This window comes from Tupaia chinensis, unplaced genomic scaffold (assembly GCF_000334495.1).
Source record: "Tupaia chinensis unplaced genomic scaffold, TupChi_1.0 Scaffold139457_1, whole genome shotgun sequence".
Lineage (NCBI taxonomy): Eukaryota > Metazoa > Chordata > Mammalia > Scandentia > Tupaiidae > Tupaia > Tupaia belangeri.
This window is the reverse complement of record NW_006199342.1, coordinates 1609714-1630146: the sequence shown is the minus strand read 5'-3', so window position 1 is coordinate 1630146 and position 20433 is coordinate 1609714. Positions and strand designations below refer to the sequence as shown.

General features: G+C 37.5%; 1 protein-coding gene across 3 annotated transcripts in view; it reads right to left on the bottom strand.

Annotated features, from left to right (window-relative positions):
• UTRN (utrophin) overlaps positions 1-20433 on the bottom strand; it is a 645934-nt gene that overhangs the window by 79519 nt on the left and 545982 nt on the right. For all 3 annotated transcript variants that reach the window (XM_006161924.3, XM_006161922.3, XM_006161923.3), the window contains 3 exons: positions 12970-13031; positions 9432-9506; positions 931-1132 (listed from right to left, as the gene is read on the bottom strand). In XM_006161924.3, the coding sequence (XP_006161986.1) occupies positions 931-1132; positions 9432-9506; positions 12970-13031 (339 nt within the window). The remainder of the gene's footprint in view (positions 1-930; positions 1133-9431; positions 9507-12969; positions 13032-20433) is intronic.

Sequence of the window (20433 nt, the reverse complement as noted above, 5' to 3'; positions counted from 1 at the left end):
CCCCCACCAGAAGAATGAATAATTCCTAATGTTTCAGAAATGTCATTCCACAGCAGGTCTTTCTAGAATTGATTATTTCACAAATGCATTGTTGTATTCAAAAGAGGCAAATTAATGGTAAATGAGTTATGTTGGAAGTTGAGAGTGTTCTTTATGTAACACTGAGCACCTAATTAAATTACAGATATTGGGGTGTTCTGTAGCACAAATTATTTAAAACACCATATATCTGCAAAACCACCATGGCAATAAATAAAGCTAATATCAAAAGACAAGTCAAATCCCATTCATTGTCATTTAAATTGCTCTTAAATTGCCAAAGATTACAGATAAGATTATAGTGAATAAATTATTTTAATTTATGACAATAAATACAAGATTCTGCCTTTCAAAGACAGGAAAACTGTAAGACATTATGGAAGGAGGAAAAGGAAATGGGACTTGGGTTTCCCTAGATTCTGATAAAGAATACTAAGAATTTGACAGCCTTTATAATTGAAGCAAAATCTTAAAATAATGGGCATGTATTTTTTGTTCTATTATTTGTTAAGAGCTCAATGATTTGGAAAGTCATTCACTTTCAATGATTAACATAAATATTTCCACTGGGAAAATACTTTGAAAATACTTTTTAGAACATTCACTTAAAAACAATTAAACATGAATATTTTTTTTTCTCTGTTTGGGAGGAGGAGAGAGAAAGACAAGTTATGTTTGACAGGGTCTTTGCAACCCTCTGCCCCAGTCTTCCAGTTAGCGAGCATTCAGGTTAGTCTAGGACCCAAACTCTGGCCTCCCATGTGGCCCAACCTCATGTAGCAGCATTCTACCACTTCTGTTACCATGGGTGGGACACAAAAACGTAGACACTTTCTGTTATTAATCCATTTCATTCAGTGATTGCATTAAGATAGAAAAATGCAGACTTACGTGTCATACACATTGAGTAACCAATTGAGGCACATATCTACACAGAGAGGAACGTTGACCAGGTCCTTATGCATTTGTTCAAGTCCATCGTAAGTTGTTGTCAGACAGTTGATGACATCTGGGACACTAAGGAGTTGATCATTTTGGTTCAGCTTGTGCTGTTTGAAAACTTCATTTGTTGTATTCAACTCTAAGAGGTCCACTAACCAAGTAAGAAAAAGGATTATATGCAGTCATTGCATTATATAACAACAAGACATAAAACTTCCTATTCTCAAGTATTTAGCTTGATTCTTCATTTTAAGAATCTATCTTTTTAAGCCAATTTTAGTTTTTAAAGCAATAGATAGCATTTCTATTCTTACATTTCTTTTAAAAATGTATTATTGTTATTATTTTTTAATTTGACTAGAGAGAGACAAAGAGAGAAAGGCAAAGTGAGAAAGCGAGCTGCCAGGTCTGGGACTTGTGGGAATTCAGCACCTTCACCACCACACCACTTGCTGGCCCTGTCCAGTCTTACATTTCTCATCTCTTCTGTTACCCACGTTCCCATGCTTTTGAATTTGAGCTCAGTCACTTTCTAGTCTCATCCCTCTTTTTTGCTCTTTGGAATAGCAATTTTTTCCACTTTCTTTTTCAGGCATTCTACTTTCTCTCTAAGCTCTTTCTACTTTTAAATATAGAAAGGTATAAGTCTCTAAATCTATTCCAAATGATAAACACAATTAAATACTAATTGCTCTTCTCATCGTACCTTCTATCAACAGCCTGCCAACCAGTTTTCTGTTCATCATTGATATTGCTGTTTCATGAATCATTCTTAAACAGTTTCTTAACATGCATAGAAACATATGACATACAAAGTTCATAAGGACGCTCAAAGTTCATAAAGAGATGTTCTCTGGCAATTAAAATAAATAGCTCTTCACTGTCTCCACTGTCTATTGAATCAAGACCGAGCTACGCACCATCATGATCTGGTCCTAACCTAGTTTACTTCCCATGATACTCTGACATAACTGGAAATGTATAGTTAAGAAGGATTAACAGAGGTTCTCGGGGCAGACCCCAAATCCATGGATCTTCATGTTTTGCTCTCATCCTGACTCTTCATGTGCTGAGTGTCTATGGAGGGTACAGCCAGTGCTGAAGTATGTAGTGTGTGCACAGAACAGGAAGGCAGAGCTGGTCTTTCAAAGATTTACCAAGAATTTTACTAAAAGGAAAAGAATGTGCCCTAAAAGAATAGACAATATCTACAAGAGCTGTCTCTGCTAGAGGAGTGGAAGAACAACTAGAAAATTGTCCCAGGGGAATTGGAACTTGAAATTGGCCTCGAAAAATAGGAAGCTAGGGGCTGGCAGTGGTGTAGTGGTTAAGGTACTCGACTCCCACATCGTCGACAGTGGTTCAAGTCCCAGACCTGTTGGTTTGTTTTCTCACTTTCTATCTGTCTGGTCTAAATAAATAAATAAATAAATGATTATTGGGAAAAAAAATTAATAATATATAAGAGATCTATGAGAAACAAGGGAAGAATTCCAGCAAGACAAAATTGCTTGAGAAAAGACAAGAATTCAAGCAAGTTCAGGGGCTCTAAGGAAGACCAGACTTCAGTGTGGATTATGCATGGCTTACAGAAGGGTCATGTGTGGTCATGCAGAAGCAGACGGGAAGTTCATGAGCTAGGCACACATGCCCCAGGAGAGGTCCACAAGGCCAGGTGGAGGAGTTTAGACAACAAAGACAAGTTTTTTTAAAATCAACTTTGCATCATTCACTAGCTAACTGAAAACAAAGCAACCTATCAAATTACCATCAAATATATTTATTGAGTGTAGCTATGATTCTTACAAAGCTAAACAAATGAGAATGGAAAAATCGCAGAACACACATTAAGGTCTGATCATGGAAACTACTTTTTAAAAAAGCCTTCCTCTATCTCCATATTTAACATTTTAGCATTAAAAATTAAAAAAAAAAACTCAGTGTATTTAAAGTAAAAATGAACTAATTTCTCTTGGCCTTATACAAAAACTATTCTCTCAAAAAACATAGTGACATATTTTGACAGTTACGTGAAATGAACAAAGAGCTTCCTTTGTATTTATCTATTTTTAATCATTGAATACCACTAGTTTTGAATTTTTAAAAGACATTATTAAATGCATCCATGCTAACTGCTTAAACACCATAGAATTATCTGCTTTTTCAAGTTATCTGCATTGGATAAAACTACTTTAAAATTATGGACTAAAATGATTTTGAAGACAACCCAACAAAGAAGACATTTTTTAAAAGAAACAGAAAAAGACAAACACAACACACAAAAATCTGATACCAGGCCAATCTGTTTCCTTCAGATGCCAAATATATCCCTGGTAAACTTAAACTAATAACAAAAATAGATGACATAAGCTTCACATGCATTAAAGATGGTGTTAGAAAATACTAGGAACCAACCATCTGGAATTTTCATTGTCAGCTTTACCCCATTTCTTAGCACCTGACATTTTTCAGTTATAAACCTCTAGAGGGCAGGAGAGAAATTCAAAATCCTCCTCCACAGTGCTTGACAAAAGAAAGTGCTTAATAAAGAAGAATGGCTACAGAGTTCTAATTCCCACAGACACAAAGACACACATTCAAATACTGCCAACATACTCTAGGTTTTCTGAGTTCCAACATTAACTACACCAGCAACACAGCACTGTTGTTGGATCTCCTCATGGCACAAAGTGACAATGGCCCTGATTCCAAAAAGACCATTTCCTGGATCAGGATGTCCTTGTGTTTCTCTCAGAAAAGTCTCTCTTGTGCTGTGACGGTAATTTGCAACATCCCACAGACAATCATGTCTTCAATTTCTAGTGATTTACTCTGACACTCTGCCTTGGTGCCGAAGCCAAGCATAGATCTTCCTGAAGTGTGTCACATTTAGTTACCTTTAAAGAACTAACTACATTTAAATCACAGAAAATTATGAGTATGCTTTTCTCTTTTCAAAGAGGTAAATGACAGCTCAGTCATGTGGTAGGTGAAACAAATAGCAGAATCATTTTCTAACCAACTTTCAGATATTTTTCTCTAATCTCACATGTAAGGTACAGGGGATCAAATAAAAATGCATCATCTGGACCAGCAGTTGGTGTAACGGCTATGTCGCTGGACTCCCATGAAGTCAACTGTGGTTTGAGTCCTGGACCCAGTGGCTTAAACTCATACAAGGCATACATGTGTATGTCCAAGATCCCAAGAGGAGAATAGAAGTGAAGGGATTGTGCTGTGATCATCCCCCCTGGGGGATAGTTTTTCGCTTTCTGGCGAACGCATGCACCCTATAGCAAAAACCTCTCAAAAAAAAAAAAAAGGGGGGGGGGCATCATTACTCTGTTCTGCAAATAAACAAACAAAAACAAAACAAAAACACTTGCTAGCATCCAACAGCACAGTAGCATCCAACCTTGAGCTTCTCTGACTCTTCTTGCAGGTCTCAAAGCTGTCTGTTTCTGCTTAGCTCCTTTCTTACCTCCTCTTCCGCAAGCACCACAGAAATACAGGTGAGGCTCAGGTTGCATGGTTCACCTTTCTTTCTCTAAGCCTGCTGCCCTCTTTCACCATTCATGACTTCCATTATTACTTCTCTCTGTGTGACTCCAGACTGTTTTCCCCTGCTGATCTCCTGCCTGAGTACCTGATTCACAGCCCCTTGCTCAGCTCTCTGCTAGAGCCAGTCCATTCTCCTTCGGGAACCTCTATTTAGATACATTCCCAATAGAGGCCTTGACTTCTTGTTATGGTGAGATCCAGTTTGCAATCTTAAGATATCCTGATAGCCTCCCTCCTTCACCCACCATAAGTGACCAACTACCAAAATCTCCTTGTCATCAATTCTCCCTTGGGAAGTCTTATAAATACACACCCTCATCTCTCCTTCTACAACCAGCCAGCTCAGCCTCTGCCATCTGCCTCCTAAACTATTTCCTCACCCTCTAGTCCCTCTTCCTTTCAGTCTGGCTTAGACATTAGCTAAAGCATATGCCATCTCTGACCCTAACTCTAAGCTCTTACAAAACAGAAAATGGTTCTTTATATAATATTAAGTACGCTACGAGAGCTTGAGGAATAAACTAAGGAATTAGAAAAGGCTTCAGGAAAGAAAAGTCCTTTGATCTGACCTAAACTAACTTTTAAGGACATTTCTGGGTGTTGGACAAATAGCTAAGCCACTCCACCCAGACCCACGGTGTCACAGTTAAGTGAGATGCTTAGAAAGCCAATTTTTACATGGCTGACTGGGGTTGAATTCAGGCCCTGGTGGCTCGAAAACCATGCCATGGACATGTGCATACATGTCCCAAATCCCGATGGGATGCAAAAATGGAAGATTACTGCACAACTATGTCCTATGGCAGAAATATCCTTTCTCTCTCATCACCCATCCTCCTCTCTGGCACATGTATATGCACTCTGGCAGTTAATAATGATTTTTTTCTTTAAATGAGAAAGAAAAAGTATACATGTGAGGGGAGTTCAAAAGTACATGAAAAATATTATTAAAGTACTTTTATTTTAGTGTAAAAAATTGAAATACATGGATCCTTTTTAAATAACATGCATTTCTGTGAACTTGCCGAAGACTCCTCATTTATCCCTAAGTAATATAGCATTTAGTTTTGCATGGTTTTCAACTATCTTATATAACTGGAACACTATCTTATATAAATAGAACCGAACTTTACATATTTTTTTCTGCTACTGGATTTTTTTTTTATTCGATCTTATAGTGCTAAAATTGAGCCACATGGACTGTGATTGCAAATTTATTTATTGGGTTGTTGGAAAAGTCATGACACATTTTGGCAGAAAAATAAAACTGAAAAAAATACATAATTACTTTTCCAACAACTGAATATATTTGCTGCTGTACCATATCACATTTCTGAATATGCCAAAATTAAACAAATTTTACTATTAAAAAGTGCTACTGGTTAACAGGTGATGTGGTGGTTAAGGCACACAGCCAACTCCACGGTTTGAGTCCTAGACCTAGCCGTTTGAAATACATGCTGGACAGGCATGCATTCATGTCCAAAAATCTTGAGAGGAGAATGAAGAAGGGATTATGGCATGGCCATAACCCCTGGGGCATGATTTCTCACTTTGCCTCTCTCTCTCTCTTTCTCTCTGTGTCTCTCTCTGATAAGCACAAACGCTCTAGGACAAATAAATCTTAAAAAAAATTTTTTTTTAAAAAGTGCTACCATAAATCCTGTACAGATATTCTGGTGTGCTTCCATATAACCTTCCAACTCAAATCACTCACTCAGCATGTCCTAAGTAATCCCTGCTCTTGTGCCACAAATTATACGAGGGCCCCAAGGGAGAAAAAAAACTACTCCCCTCCCATGAAAGTGTACTTAATTTTGGAGAGACAGACAATAAATATTAAAAATTTTGACTCTGACACTTTGTGTTAATGCCTAAGCCAAGAATCATGACAAGTGCCATGTAAGAAAAGATCCAGTTCGGACCAGCTAGGTGGTATAGTGGTTAAGGCAGCTGGATCCCACATGACCAACTGCATGGTTCAAATCTCGAACCTGAAGGCTTGAAAAACATGCCAGGTCTATGTGTGTATGTGTCCGAATTTCCAAGATGAGAATGGAAGAGAAAGGTTTGCAGGGTAGTCACACCCTCTAGGGATTAATTTCTCTTTTTCTTTATCTCTCTCTCTCTCTCTTTCTCTTTCTCTCTCTTCCTCCCTCCCTTCCCCCTCCCTCTGAGTGTATATGCCCTACTACAAATTAAAAAAAAGAAAAACAGTTCTATGAGATAGAAATCAAGAACGAGCTACTCCAGAGTGAAGAGCCACAGAGATTCTCATAAAAGCTGAGTTGAACTGAGACCTAAGGGAAGAGAAGGTGGCAGTACACAGAGGTGGGCATGAGCTTTCAGGCAGGAGAGAGAGAACACAGAGTCTGCCATTTCAATCCACTGGAACTGATGAGCATCCACAGTGAGCAGAAGGCAGGTGGAGACATGGGCCAGCGAACAACATCCCATTGCAGGGGCAACAGGAATCCACTGAAAGCAGAGGCATGCATCCACATGTAGCATTCTCTGTGACTGGAGTTCTTTGAGTGTGGGAACCAAGCCCCTACATTGTTTTTCTCTGGGACAATCTCAGAGCCTAACAGGTGAATGAACAATGTCAGATCAATGACAGTGTCCCTTCTCCATTAGAGCATTATGTGGGGCAGGGATGTACACAAAGCAGGGATGTACACTAACCTCAACTAACTGTCAGTGGAGACAGGACAACTTCCCTAACATGACACTATCAACAAAGGCAAGCGTATGCTGATCAGGTGAGAAACCATCATTACAGGTCACCATAAAGTACTGGAAAAATTGGAGGCAGGTGGGATTTGCTTGTAAATGTTTCTGAAAGAGGTAAATCTTTAACAGTATTAGGGAGGAATTAAGGGTCACAGACCATTGTAGGGGAAAGATCAGGACATTTCAAGTAAACAGAAAGGATGGGAGAGGAAGGAGCAGATTAATCATAAACAGGGGAGCTCAACAATCAACACAGGCCCCAGGTCAGAGGGCAATGGAGGCAGAAGGCAGCTGGAAAAGTTGAGGTGAGGTCGGTTGACTCTAGGAACATTGTCTCAAATATTTTGAACCCAACACAGTCTGGCACTTCATAATTACGTATGACAAAACATAGTAATTAAAGTCGGAGGAGTCTTTCCTCTGTATCTTCTCAGGTATGAAGGAATGAGCTGAAAGAGCAAGTTTTTTTCTTCAGGAGTCAAAAGACCCAGCAGTAGCAAACACTAAATGCATTAGCATGTTTTCCACCTAGAAGAATTACTGAACACTGGAACCATGATCGTAATGGTACTGGTCTGTGGAGATTCTGTGGCTAACTCATTTGTCCTCATATTATAGCTCCACCTGTCAGCTGGAGACTGGGCCTGCAGGTGAGCCTCTGAGACTGCAGCCACCACGGACTCTGGGGCAGAACGAACACCCTTTGTGGGCACCATTATTTTCCTCTCTTCTTGTCTGGCAACATTAAGATCAGTGGCCAAACAGTGTTGGCTTTAATCTTTTGTTCTGGTAATTCTACAATACTTGCTGCAACTGCTAAAACCTGCTACTCATCTTTGTGCCTCTGCAGCTTAGCAAGAGTCAGGGTCATCTCATTTCTTCCATATCTAGAGGTATTTGTAAGCCCCTTGGACATCCACATATTACGTTTTTCTTCTTTTATTAAGTTTATTTATTTCCTCCATAGTGAGAGAGGCAGAGGGACAGGCACTCCTAACAGTGATTTACCCTGGGTTCCACCAGCCTGTATGCCAGGCATGCACACCTGTGCCAATGTATGTAGGGAGGCCTCAGGAGGTGAGCTCAAGATTTTCCATGTGGGTCTGCATGACATAGCCTTGCATTACTGCTGGGCCACTGCTGACCCAGTTTTTCTCTTTTAAGCTTTGTATTGCTATGTTTTCTCTGAATGATTCTAAATCTTCTTCTTCAACTCTCCTCATGGAGTCAACTCAAAATTTATTACTAATTTCTGTTAACTTCTAAGGAACAGATTTTCAGCCCTAACATATGAGTTTTTTTCTAAAGATAATTTTAAAGGCTTCACTGAACTGCCTTGACATATAACAACTGTTAACAAAAGATAGCAAGCACGAATACTTAGAACTTTTCAAATTAACCTGTCTTAAAAGTATAGGCAAACATCACTTTCCATATTAACTATCTGGCAAGACCTGAATCTTCTTTGGATAGATTAAATCATTAAAACGACAAGCACAAATAGAATCCAAGTACCTTAAATCTATACTCTATTACAGAAATTCTTACTTCTACTAAGTTTTAGGCATCTGAGGGAAAAATAACCTTTTTGTAAAAGGTCTATTACAGAGTATCATTCTGAACCCAACTTCCATAGGAAAATTCACTGATACTATTAAATGTCTCAAGGCATATTTAAAAGGAAATAGACACTTAGCTAATTTGCTAAGATGTCACTTCAAATTTGGACTGGGAATGTGATTTTTTAGTGTTTCTTTATTGTAGGATTGTATTGGTTGAAACTACTTGGAACCCTATAATTCTAAATGGTTACAAAGTACTAACAATGCTAAGATCTACTACCTTGAATTCTTAATTTAGCCCTTTTTAAATTAGGTGGCAGCATAATTTTTGAAAAAGCTTTCCATGTTACTCCTATGTTTTGGTTACTTCTGTTCTCCGGCTGAGAATGGCATATGCCCATTTGTCTTACTACTGCATGCTGAGGGGCAAGTGATGAAGCATTTATAGAAACGCCGCCAACTCCTTGAGCGAGGTGCCCTAAAAATCAGATTAACTCTACAAACACATCACCCTCTTCATTTATCTTTGTCTTAAAAATAAACAACAAAGGCAATCCAAACAACAGAGTAATTAACTTTGGTAGAATAACTTACAACATAGTGCCTTTTGTAGTCTTCGGATTTTGATCGCTGTACGGTAGGCAGAGAAACGTACATTATTCAGGTCAGCTGAAATGAAAAAGGAACAATTCAAAAGCACATTTATTACTTAACCTAAGCAGAATGCCAAGAATGAATTCGCTTACTTCAGATTATGGAGAAATACTATGTCTGCAAAAAATAGTCTTCTCCTACATTCCACAATAGGGGATTAAGAAAATAATGAATCAATAGCAGCAATGTTGACATTTCTAAGCAATGTCACTTAGAAAATGCCAAAAAATAATTTTTAAATAGTTGTTGGGGCTCAGAACGTGAAACCCCAAAGTATGGTCCCTTGGTGTGCCCAGTACTTAGAAATTAGGACACTGGTTGGGGCTGGCAGGTGGCATGGTGGTTGACGTGCTGGACTCCCACATGGCTGACACCAGCTCAAGTCCTGAACATGGCTGCTTGCTTTCTCATTCTCCCTCTCCCTGGTCAAATTGATGAAGAATATTAATAAAATGAAATAAATAATCATTTTTTGTGTGTGTGCTTTTAAAGAAAGAAGGACATGGGAGGAGGCACAGTAGCAGTCTTTCTGACCTTTTGTATTCCTCCTGTCCATATTTCTCTTTCCAGAAGTGATTCTAGAAACCAGAATTTTATCTTCCAAGTTGGAATATAGAAACTAGAATTCTTCTCCAAATCAAGTCATAAAACCTAGCAAAGTCACTGACCTCCCTTTTCCCTTCAAGCCCCTCATGTGATAGATGCCCTTCTCTATACCTGGAGGAAAGGGACTACTACACGGAAAATTTAACAGGAATCTAGACAGGACTTGCTAGGCTTCCCCCCACAGTCCATCAACATTTAGATCATACTCTTTTGTCCAATCATATTTCTACACAGCTCTTCATTCTTCATCAAACTTAAACCTAAAAAAAGAGTCTTCTGGAGCTGGCAGGACATGTGGTAGTTAAGTAGTTGGACTCCCAAATGACCGACCATGGTTCAGGTCCTAGACCTGGTGGCTTGCTTTCTTTCTTTCTCTCTCTCTCTCTCTCTCTCTCTCTCTCCCCTGCCCCCTCTGGTCAAATGGTCAAGTTAAAATAAATAAAGTTAAATAAAATAATACTTAAAAAAAAAAAGAGTTTTCCCCGGCTCTCTGGGACTTCATTGCTGAAGGCTTGCACGTCATGTACAAGTTAATTAAGTACAAGCTTGATTAAGTTTTAGATGTGATTCTTATTAAGGGTGAAGGCAGGTAGCACTCTTTCTGCTTCTACATAGGAGAAGAAGGAAGATGAACAAAAGGAAGCACAGCCCTGGCTTAATAAATATATCACAGAGTAGAGTGAGGGCCCTCCTGTCTTTATTGCTAAAGGATATTCTTCTCCAGAGGTGTTTTTCTCAAAGACAACTACTTTTCTGTCAGCCAAGTTGACCATTTCATAACTCACGAAACTAGTCTTATTTCTATGCTCCTTTCATCCTGATTTAATTGCTTCTTACGCTCTTTCATAGATCTAGTTAAAATCATCCTAAAACCAATATTCAAGATTTGAGAACGATGGGTACTACATTCTTTCTCTGTCTCCCAAAAACAGAGCATCAAAGATTAAGAGATCATCAAGTTTGCCCCCTCATTTTACATACTAAAAAAAAACACAAGTAGCTTTTGGAACCAGGAGTTCGCATAATGGCTATGTTGCTGGACTCCCATGTCATCAACCATGGTCTGAGTTCTGGACCCGGTGGCTTAAACTCACACTGGGTGCATGTGTGTGTGTGTGCCCAAGATCCTGAGAGGAGGATGGAAGAGAAGGGACTGTGGCATGGCCATCCCCCTTGGGGGGTGATTTCTCACTTTCTGTCTATGTCTCTTTGTCTTTCTGGGGAGTGCACGTGCCCTATAGCAAAACAAACAAACAAACAAACAAACTCCAAGAAAAAAGAAAAAAGGAAAACAAGTAGCTTTTCTCTTGTCTGCTAAACCTTAGCAGACTCCTTCCCTACCCAAATGAAAGTTCCTACAAAAGTCCTATATTTGAAGAGACAATAAGGGTTGTAATCCCTCTTGTTGAAATGAGAGTGGGAGCTTCTGGAGGCTGCTCTACTTTTACAGCAACCCCTTAGCTATTTCAAAAGAAAACTTTAAAAGCCACTGAACCAGGGCCAGCAGGTGTTTGTTGGTTAAGTCACTGGACTCAGATCCCATTCTGGTGGTTTGCTTTCTTACTTTCCCTTTTCTTCTGGTGAGTACGTGTGCCCTATAGGAAATTTAAAAAATAATAATAATAATAATAGGTCCAGCAGGTTGGCATGGTGGTTAAGGTGCTGGACACTCCCACATGGCCAACCATAGATCAAGAACTGGACCTGGTGGTGGCTTGCTTTCTCTCTCTCTCTCTCTCTCTCTTCCTCTCTGTCTTGTTCCTTGTCTCTCTCTCTGGTCAAATTAAAAAAAATAAATGAATAAATAAAATTATATAATTCAAAAAAAGTTAAATAAAGTTAAATAAATAATTATTTTTTTCTTTTAATTAAAATGTTGCTTAAACAACCTGAAGGAAGCAAATTAAACAATTAGTTAAGAGTCATATTCTAGGGGCCAGGAAGTGATGTGGTGGTGAAGGCACTGGATTCTCACATGGCCAACTGCAGTTTAGTCCAGATGCGGCACTTTGCTTTCTTTCTCTCTTACTCTTTCTCTTTATCTCTCTGGTGAGCTCATGTCCTTATAGAAAAAAAAATTTAAATAATCGATAATAATAATTAAGTTAAATATTAAAAGATGATCAGAATTCTCAACTAATAATGTATTTTCTTGCTTTTTTATATTAAAATGAATTTAGTTTAGAGATAATGAAATTAGGTAAGTTGATTTTATTACATGAAAAGTGAATTTAAAGCAAATTTAAAGTAGTGAATTAGAGATTGTTATAATTGTATTGGGAGACAGTGGAGACTCAAAGCTGAAGTTTAAGATGACTTAATATGAAAGAGGTAAAACCTACAATTATATGACTCTTTTTAAATCAATTATTGTATGGCTCACATTATTTTAAACCACACATCCTGTAAAGAAGAAAAGCAATATCTGCTTATCCATTGCTGTTAGAAGTTCAACTGATTTTAAATGTCAGTGGCATGATTTTTTCAACATAACACACCATGCAAAAAAAGCTGGTGATGAGTTTCCATTTAAGAATATACAGTTCTCAGAATATATAGAGTCAGCAGGTGGTGAGGTAATTAAGGTTCTGGATTTCCACATGGCTGACCACAGTTCAAGCCCTGGATCCTGCAACTTGAATATCATACCAGGTGCATGTGTGTGTGTGCCCAAAATTCTAAGAGAATAGAAAAGAAGGGATTATGGTGTGGCAATCCCCCGGGGGGGGCAATTTCTCACTTTCTCTCTCTGTCTTTCTCTCCAGTCAGTGCACATACTTTATGACAAACAAACAAACAAACAAAAACCCCAGAATATACAATTGTCTATTGTTCAGGTTAACTTACTTCTATTAATTAAAACAACGCTTACCAAGGGATTGAAAGAGTTCAGTCATTTTAGGGTGATCCCAACAGGTTGTCTGTGTTTGATGGCTGTAAAAAAAAAAAAAAAAACGATAAAACCTCAAAATAAATGAAAGATTATAAAATATAACACAGGGCACAGAAAATATCTAAATATGATTTTTTTCCAAAATTTTAAAAAATACAGGCAATAAAACCATCATTTTGAATTATTCAGAAATATGGCCTAGTTATTACTTAATATTTTGAAACATCAATAATCAATTTCATTTGAGCAACTGTATTGTGAAAAGACACACAAAAATTTACTTTAGCTATTTCATTAAACATTGCAGCTAAAAATTAAATCTAGATATAAAGTATGATTCTCGTGGACCATTGAGCCCTAGACTTGATGCATTGGATTGATTGTTCCAGAAAGATGACACTTTTGTTAAGCAGATACAGATCATAGATCTCATTCAGAACATATCTTCTGACAGCAGAAGTGTTATAGAGCTGCTACACTTTAAAAGTCTTAATCAAATTTCCAAAGGCCAGAGAAATGAAATGTGTAACTGCATAAATACTCCCCTAACAATCTAGAGCCTCCCTCCTCTTCAACCTTTGGTCTCTCCCTCCTTAGTGCAAATTTGCTCTTTTCTAACTTTAGGTATATATGGATTTTTCACTTCTCTTAAGTACATGTCTCTCTCTTGCATTTTGGTTCTACCCACCTCTTCTCAGTTACCTACCAAGGTTACTGTTTTATTTATATATGAAGTCATTTTCCTTTGATCCCTATTATTCACATTTAAAGGAAGTTTTGGGCCATTTGGTGGTTAAGGTACTCAGTCCCACAGGGCCAATTGCCTGGTTTGAGCCCCAGACCCACAGCTTAAAAAAACATGCTGGGTACATGTGAATCTGTGCCCAAAAATCCCCAAAGAAGGGGCAAATGGAGGAGAAGGGATTATAGCATGACCATTCTCCCTGGGCGGTACTTTCTCACTTTTGCTCTCATTCTCTTTATCTCTCTGGTGAGCTCATAAATAAAAATAAAACAATTTTATACTTTTTCTTTTCCTGTAAATTCCAGTATTAGTTGGAAGCCAGATTCCACATGGCTACTTGGTTGGAATCCTGACCCTGGTGGCTTGAAAAAAATGCCAGGTACATGTACATGTGTGCCCAAATTTCTGACAGGATGGAGGAATGGAGCAAAAGAGATTGTGGCTTGACCACACCACTTTGGAGGATTCTCTCTCTTTCTCTTTCTCTTTTTCTCTCTCTTACAAGAACATGTCCCCTTTGGCAATTAAAAAAATACATAAGAATAAAACAGATAAATATAATGCTAACATTAGGTACATGCATTACATTAACTTTGTGTGTGTGTGTGTGTGTGTGTGTGTGTGTGTATGTGTGAGTGTAAGGTAAACAGCTCATAACTTTAATAAGTCAGTGGCCTTACATTTAAAAATAGTTTTATTGGCCCTTATCTAGGTCAGAATAGAGTAATAACATTTAATAGTACTCCAAAGACTTCTTAGATGACACCGATTTCCTACAGAACTGTTTAGTAAGCTAAGTGAAATAGCACAAGAGACACTACTATTAAACACACAAGAGACACTTATATTAAAATTTCCATAAAATCAAATTTAAAAGAAATTATCTTTAAACCTATGTTATATATTAAAAAGTGAATCGTATAACTGGAAAAAGAAAATAATTAGTTTGTGTGTGTGTGTGTGTGTGTGTGTGTGTGTGTGTGTGTATGTGTGTGTGTGTAACAAAATCCCCAAATAACTCATAATTTGCTTTACAATATATATATGAAGTTTATATTTGAAATTTGGTACATAAAATAGCCTGGAAACTCTAAAATCTCAAATAAAGTAATAAACCTACAATATGAAGGCCTGTCTCAGAAAGAGTTGGAAAGTTGTCTGGCTGTCCTACCTTGGTTCTTGACCCCAATGCAAAGGTAAGTATCTCCACTTGATAGTTTATGACTAAACACCAACAAAACCATCTGACCCTGGTGCTATCTAAATTGCTCCAAAGAGCATGGAGCAGATCCTCAAGTTGTCTGACTGAATTCATAGTATGGCCTAGACCTTGACAGAAATGCAGGATCACAGAAAGAAATACCTCCTTACCACCAATGAAAACTAAAGAAAGATTTGCCAAAAATGCAATGTAATTCCAGTAATTCATCATTGATTCCCACTCTTAGATAGCCTACTATGGTTCAGTTGATCTCTTGTCTTCACTTCTGAATAATTTCAGTACCCATGGCAACCCTAATGTCTGTCCAGAGACAGACATTCCATCGTGAATGTCCATCCAAGGCTGAAGAACCAAATTTAAGCAAGGAATGCAGACTGACCTCATACCTCAACAACAAACACAAGTACAATCTCCCTACAGCCACAGGTGTGCTGTGCTGCCTCACAGGACCCTGTGAAGGGGAAAATACCACCACCTACTCAGGCAGAGGTCTGAGAATTCTAGGCACACACCACTTCCAGTGGACATTTTACTGAAACCATGACTGGGAGCTTTGGGAACGCAGGCATTTGGTAAATAGATGGTAGGGAGGGAAACGGTATCTTCCTTTGTGAATTCATTGCCAGTTTATTCATTAGATTGAACTGCCAATGCTGAAAATAAATACAGCTTCTGGTTACAAAAATATAATTGCAGCTTACCAAACAACAGTTACAAAAAAGGAAAGAAAGTAGTAGATGCAGTCGGCTGTTGGATTTTTTTGAAATTCAAGGAGGAGCTTAAAGCAAAATCCACAATCAACCCAAGGGCTCAAAGTATTTGAACAGCTGCAGATAGGTCTCCTCTTGCCAAAATGCTTCCAGTCCTCCCAGGATAGGCAACACAAACAGAATAAAAGTAGCATTTTCCCCCTCAAAATAACAACAGCCTAGGTTGCAGCTAATCTCAAAAATGAAAGCAGAATGGGATTTAATATCATGCAGCATGATAGCTATAAAATAAAATTGTATTTTATTAAACAATTATAAAAACAATTTTCTTTTTAGTAACTGACATAGGACTCTATCTAATAATACAATGAAACGTTAAAAATTTAACGAAGTAGCAATTAAAAGATCCAAAAATCACATAAAAGCAAACAATAGTGAAAATGCATGCATAGAACTAAGTGCCTAGCTATCACAGTTTTGCTTGTGTGGGAAAAAAAACTCTGAAGGCCTTTAAAAGGGTAAAAAATTAATGGGTATCCTGCAAAGCTTAAATTGTCTTTGAGCTGTTTTAAACTTTGCAAACTGAGGGAAACAGCTATTATGACAATGATTTCTGTCCACAGGAATACAAATCATAAGCACTGGGACACAACTGATCATTGTTCTGTGAATATGGACCACTTAGTCATTTTTCACCCATAGGTAAATTCATTTTAGCATTCCTTTTCAGACCACAAAGATGTGACACTTTATATTCTTTATGAAATCTTTTATAACTTTCCTTTTTTTTTTTTGAGAGAGAGAGAGAATTTTGCTATAGGGCGTGTGTGCTTGCTGGAGAGATAGAGACAGAAAATGAGAAATCACCCCTCCAGAAAGAATGGTTATGCCACAATACCTTCTCTTCCAATCTCCTCTCAGGATTTTGGGCACACATGCACATGCACCTGGCCTGAATTTTAAACCATCGGGTCTAGGACTTGAACCACAGTCAAATACATGGGAATCTATCCCTACAGCCACAGGTGTGCTGTGCTGCCTCACAGGACCCTGTGAAGGGGAAAATACCACCACCTACTCAGGCAGAGGTCTGAGAATTCTAGGCACACACCACTTCCAGTGGACATTTTACTGAAACCATGACTGGGAGCTTTGGGAACGCAGGCATTTGGTAAATAGATGGTAGGGAGGGAAACGGTATCTTCCTTTGTGAATTCATTGCCAGTTTATTCATTAGATTGAACTGCCAATGCTGAAAATAAATACAGCTTCTGGTTACAAAAATATAATTGCAGCTTACCAAACAACAGTTACAAAAAAGGAAAGAAAGTAGTAGATGCAGTCGGCTGTTGGATTTTTTTGAAATTCAAGGAGGAGCTTAAAGCAAAATCCACAATCAACCCAAGGGCTCAAAGTATTTGAACAGCTGCAGATAGGTCTCCTCTTGCCAAAATGCTTCCAGTCCTCCCAGGATAGGCAACACAAACAGAATAAAAGTAGCATTTTCCCCCTCAAAATAACAACAGCCTAGGTTGCAGCTAATCTCAAAAATGAAAGCAGAATGGGATTTAATATCATGCAGCATGATAGCTATAAAATAAAATTGTATTTTATTAAACAATTATAAAAACAATTTTCTTTTTAGTAACTGACATAGGACTCTATCTAATAATACAATGAAACGTTAAAAATTTAACGAAGTAGCAATTAAAAGATCCAAAAATCACATAAAAGCAAACAATAGTGAAAATGCATGCATAGAACTAAGTGCCTAGCTATCACAGTTTTGCTTGTGTGGGAAAAAAAACTCTGAAGGCCTTTAAAAGGGTAAAAAATTAATGGGTATCCTGCAAAGCTTAAATTGTCTTTGAGCTGTTTTAAACTTTGCAAACTGAGGGAAACAGCTATTATGACAATGATTTCTGTCCACAGGAATACAAATCATAAGCACTGGGACACAACTGATCATTGTTCTGTGAATATGGACCACTTAGTCATTTTTCACCCATAGGTAAATTCATTTTAGCATTCCTTTTCAGACCACAAAGATGTGACACTTTATATTCTTTATGAAATCTTTTATAACTTTCCTTTTTTTTTTTTTTGAGAGAGAGAGAATTTTGCTATAGGGCATGTGTGCTTGCTGGAGAGATAGAGACAGAAAATGAGAAATCACCCCTCCAGAAAGAATGGTTATGCCACAATACCTTCTCTTCCAATCTCCTCTCAGGATTTTGGGCACACATGCACATGCACCTGGCCTGAATTTTAAACCATCGGGTCTAGGACTTGAACCACAGTCAAATACATGGGAATCTAGTGATGTAACCCTTATGTCATCTGCTGGTTCTGAAATCTTTAATAACTTCTTACTGATTTTCTTATTCAGAACTTAAATAAAACATCTGACATATGTTCTTTTTATATTTGTATGGGAATTGAGATTTTTGCCTCTTTTAAAAATTGTCCATCAATACTGGGACGGTCTTGCTTCATACTGAACTGTTACAAGAATTACACATCAGCGTCCTGGTGTAATCATGAAAAGTAGCTTTTACTCATCAGTGTCCCAGATGGAATAGCTAGCATACAGTGCCTATATTTTATAGACTTTATTGAAATACTAAATCAGTAAGGTTAATAAGTAGTACTACATCCCTCTATTTATTATTATTATTCATAATGTACTCTGTAAGCCACAGAAAGTAAAACATAAATAAGTTTGTACACAAATGAATAAAACACAAAAATGTTATATCACAACACTTCCCAATATATGAGACAATGAACCAACGGCCAAAAAAAGTGTACTTCGATAAACTAGTAAAATACTGGCTTCTCAGTGAACAATAGGTAGAGGAAGATACTTCTTAAACCCATTTGTCCTCATTAAAGTGATCCCATTGTTTTTCCTCAAAACCTTAAAAAGAAAACCAGAAGGCATTTTGCTTGTCCAAAATCTGATACTTTGTCAAATATACTTGTTAGTATTTATTCTACTTTATGGTTGCAAATATGATACATTTAGTGAGACTTGCTATTCATCATTTCATTCTAATAATATTTGTAAAGGTGTATAAGAAAAAAAAAACAAAAGGTGTGTGAGTTAATTACAATACAAATGTAGGAAAAGGCACTGTGTATATTGCACTGGGATAAGACAATCACAGAGAGAGAAATATTTTTGCTTTGTTCTGCAAAGTAAAGATAACACGCTAGGTCAGGGTATATAATATTAACTACAGTAATAGCTTATTATTTGAATGCTTAGTTTGTATAGTTACTTTTCCAAACGTTTTCTTTGCGTACTCTCAATCCCCATTGCAATTCTATGATTTAGGTGACAATATTATCCCCATTTTACAGATGGAAAAAACTAAGACAGAGGGTGCTTAACTAATTTGCCCAATGTCACAGAGTAAGTAGTAGAATGGGATTTGATTACAGACTATCTGATTTTAAGTCTGAGCTCCTGATATGGAAGTATATGTGCATAATTAGGGTTTTAAAATAATTCTTGATGAATTCGTTCAAATTTGAGTCCATGGTTTATCATTATAATCATTACAAACAACTTCATCTCTCTTGCTTCTCTCTCATCCCTGGCAAATCCCAAGCTTGGATAGTCTCCAGTATGTGCCTTCTCTGGACCTGAGCAGCTGCATGTAAACACAATTGGAAAAAATCACTTGATAGATGTACTAATTTTACTTTAAATATTTTATTTCAAATCTCAAATGTCCAGCTGCTGACAACTGTACTACATCCCCTTGTAATTTCTTTTTCCAAATTCCATTAAAATTTTCTACTGCCTTCAATCTCCCTAAACTGAAGTTAGTATCCCTCCTTGCCTAGTATCATTTGACTGTCACATTTCATTGCAAACCTAAAAGGTATGAGTTTAGGACTCCATCTTCCCTCCATCTGCTAGACTGGCTTTCTCCTAATGTGAGGAATTAGTTCCCATTCTATCAAGTGTGCATCTTGACAACAATTTCTGAAAAAAGATCTCTCATGCCGCGTTACTAACCCCTCTCTTAGTCATTCTATTCTCGGAATGTAAATATTTAAATACACACATACACACACACAGGCACACCAATCTACTTCCTACTTTAAGTCTACATTTCCTGTTAGCTATCAACCTTTTTCTCTTTTTCAGTCAAAATTCACCAATGGGTAGTGAATGTCCCATTCGTTACTCAACCCACTTCTATCTGGTGTCCAACATCTCTTTTCCACCAAAACCTGTCCTATCTTAATTACCAATGAACTCTGTGGTGCCAGCTGGAACATCCTTCTTCAGGGTGGGGAAAAATGGAGACAAGATAACAACCGTCCTAATTTATATAGTGCATTAGAAGGTGAAAAGTACTATAAAAAAAATATCCAGAAAGTATAAAGTTGATGAAGGCAAAAATGTAAGCTTTGTTAATATCCACTTTATATATGTTTGTAATAGTTATACATAGCATTCAAAGAAGAGCTACCAACTGACAGCTTTGTGTTCAAGTGATGAAGGTATAAAGAGTGAAAATAAATTGGTAATATGGTGTGAGATTTTTGTATCTGAGTAATAAGTGTTCTTAAAGATACAAGTGGTGACATTCTTACTTTGGAACCTATAATCTCCTCAATCCTTGTTTTTGCCATAGGGCATGTGCACTCACCAAAGACAGTGAGAATCAGAGAGAGAGAAAGTGAGAAATTACTCCCCAGGGGGATGGCCACACCACAATCCCTTCTCCTTCATTCTCCTCTTGGAA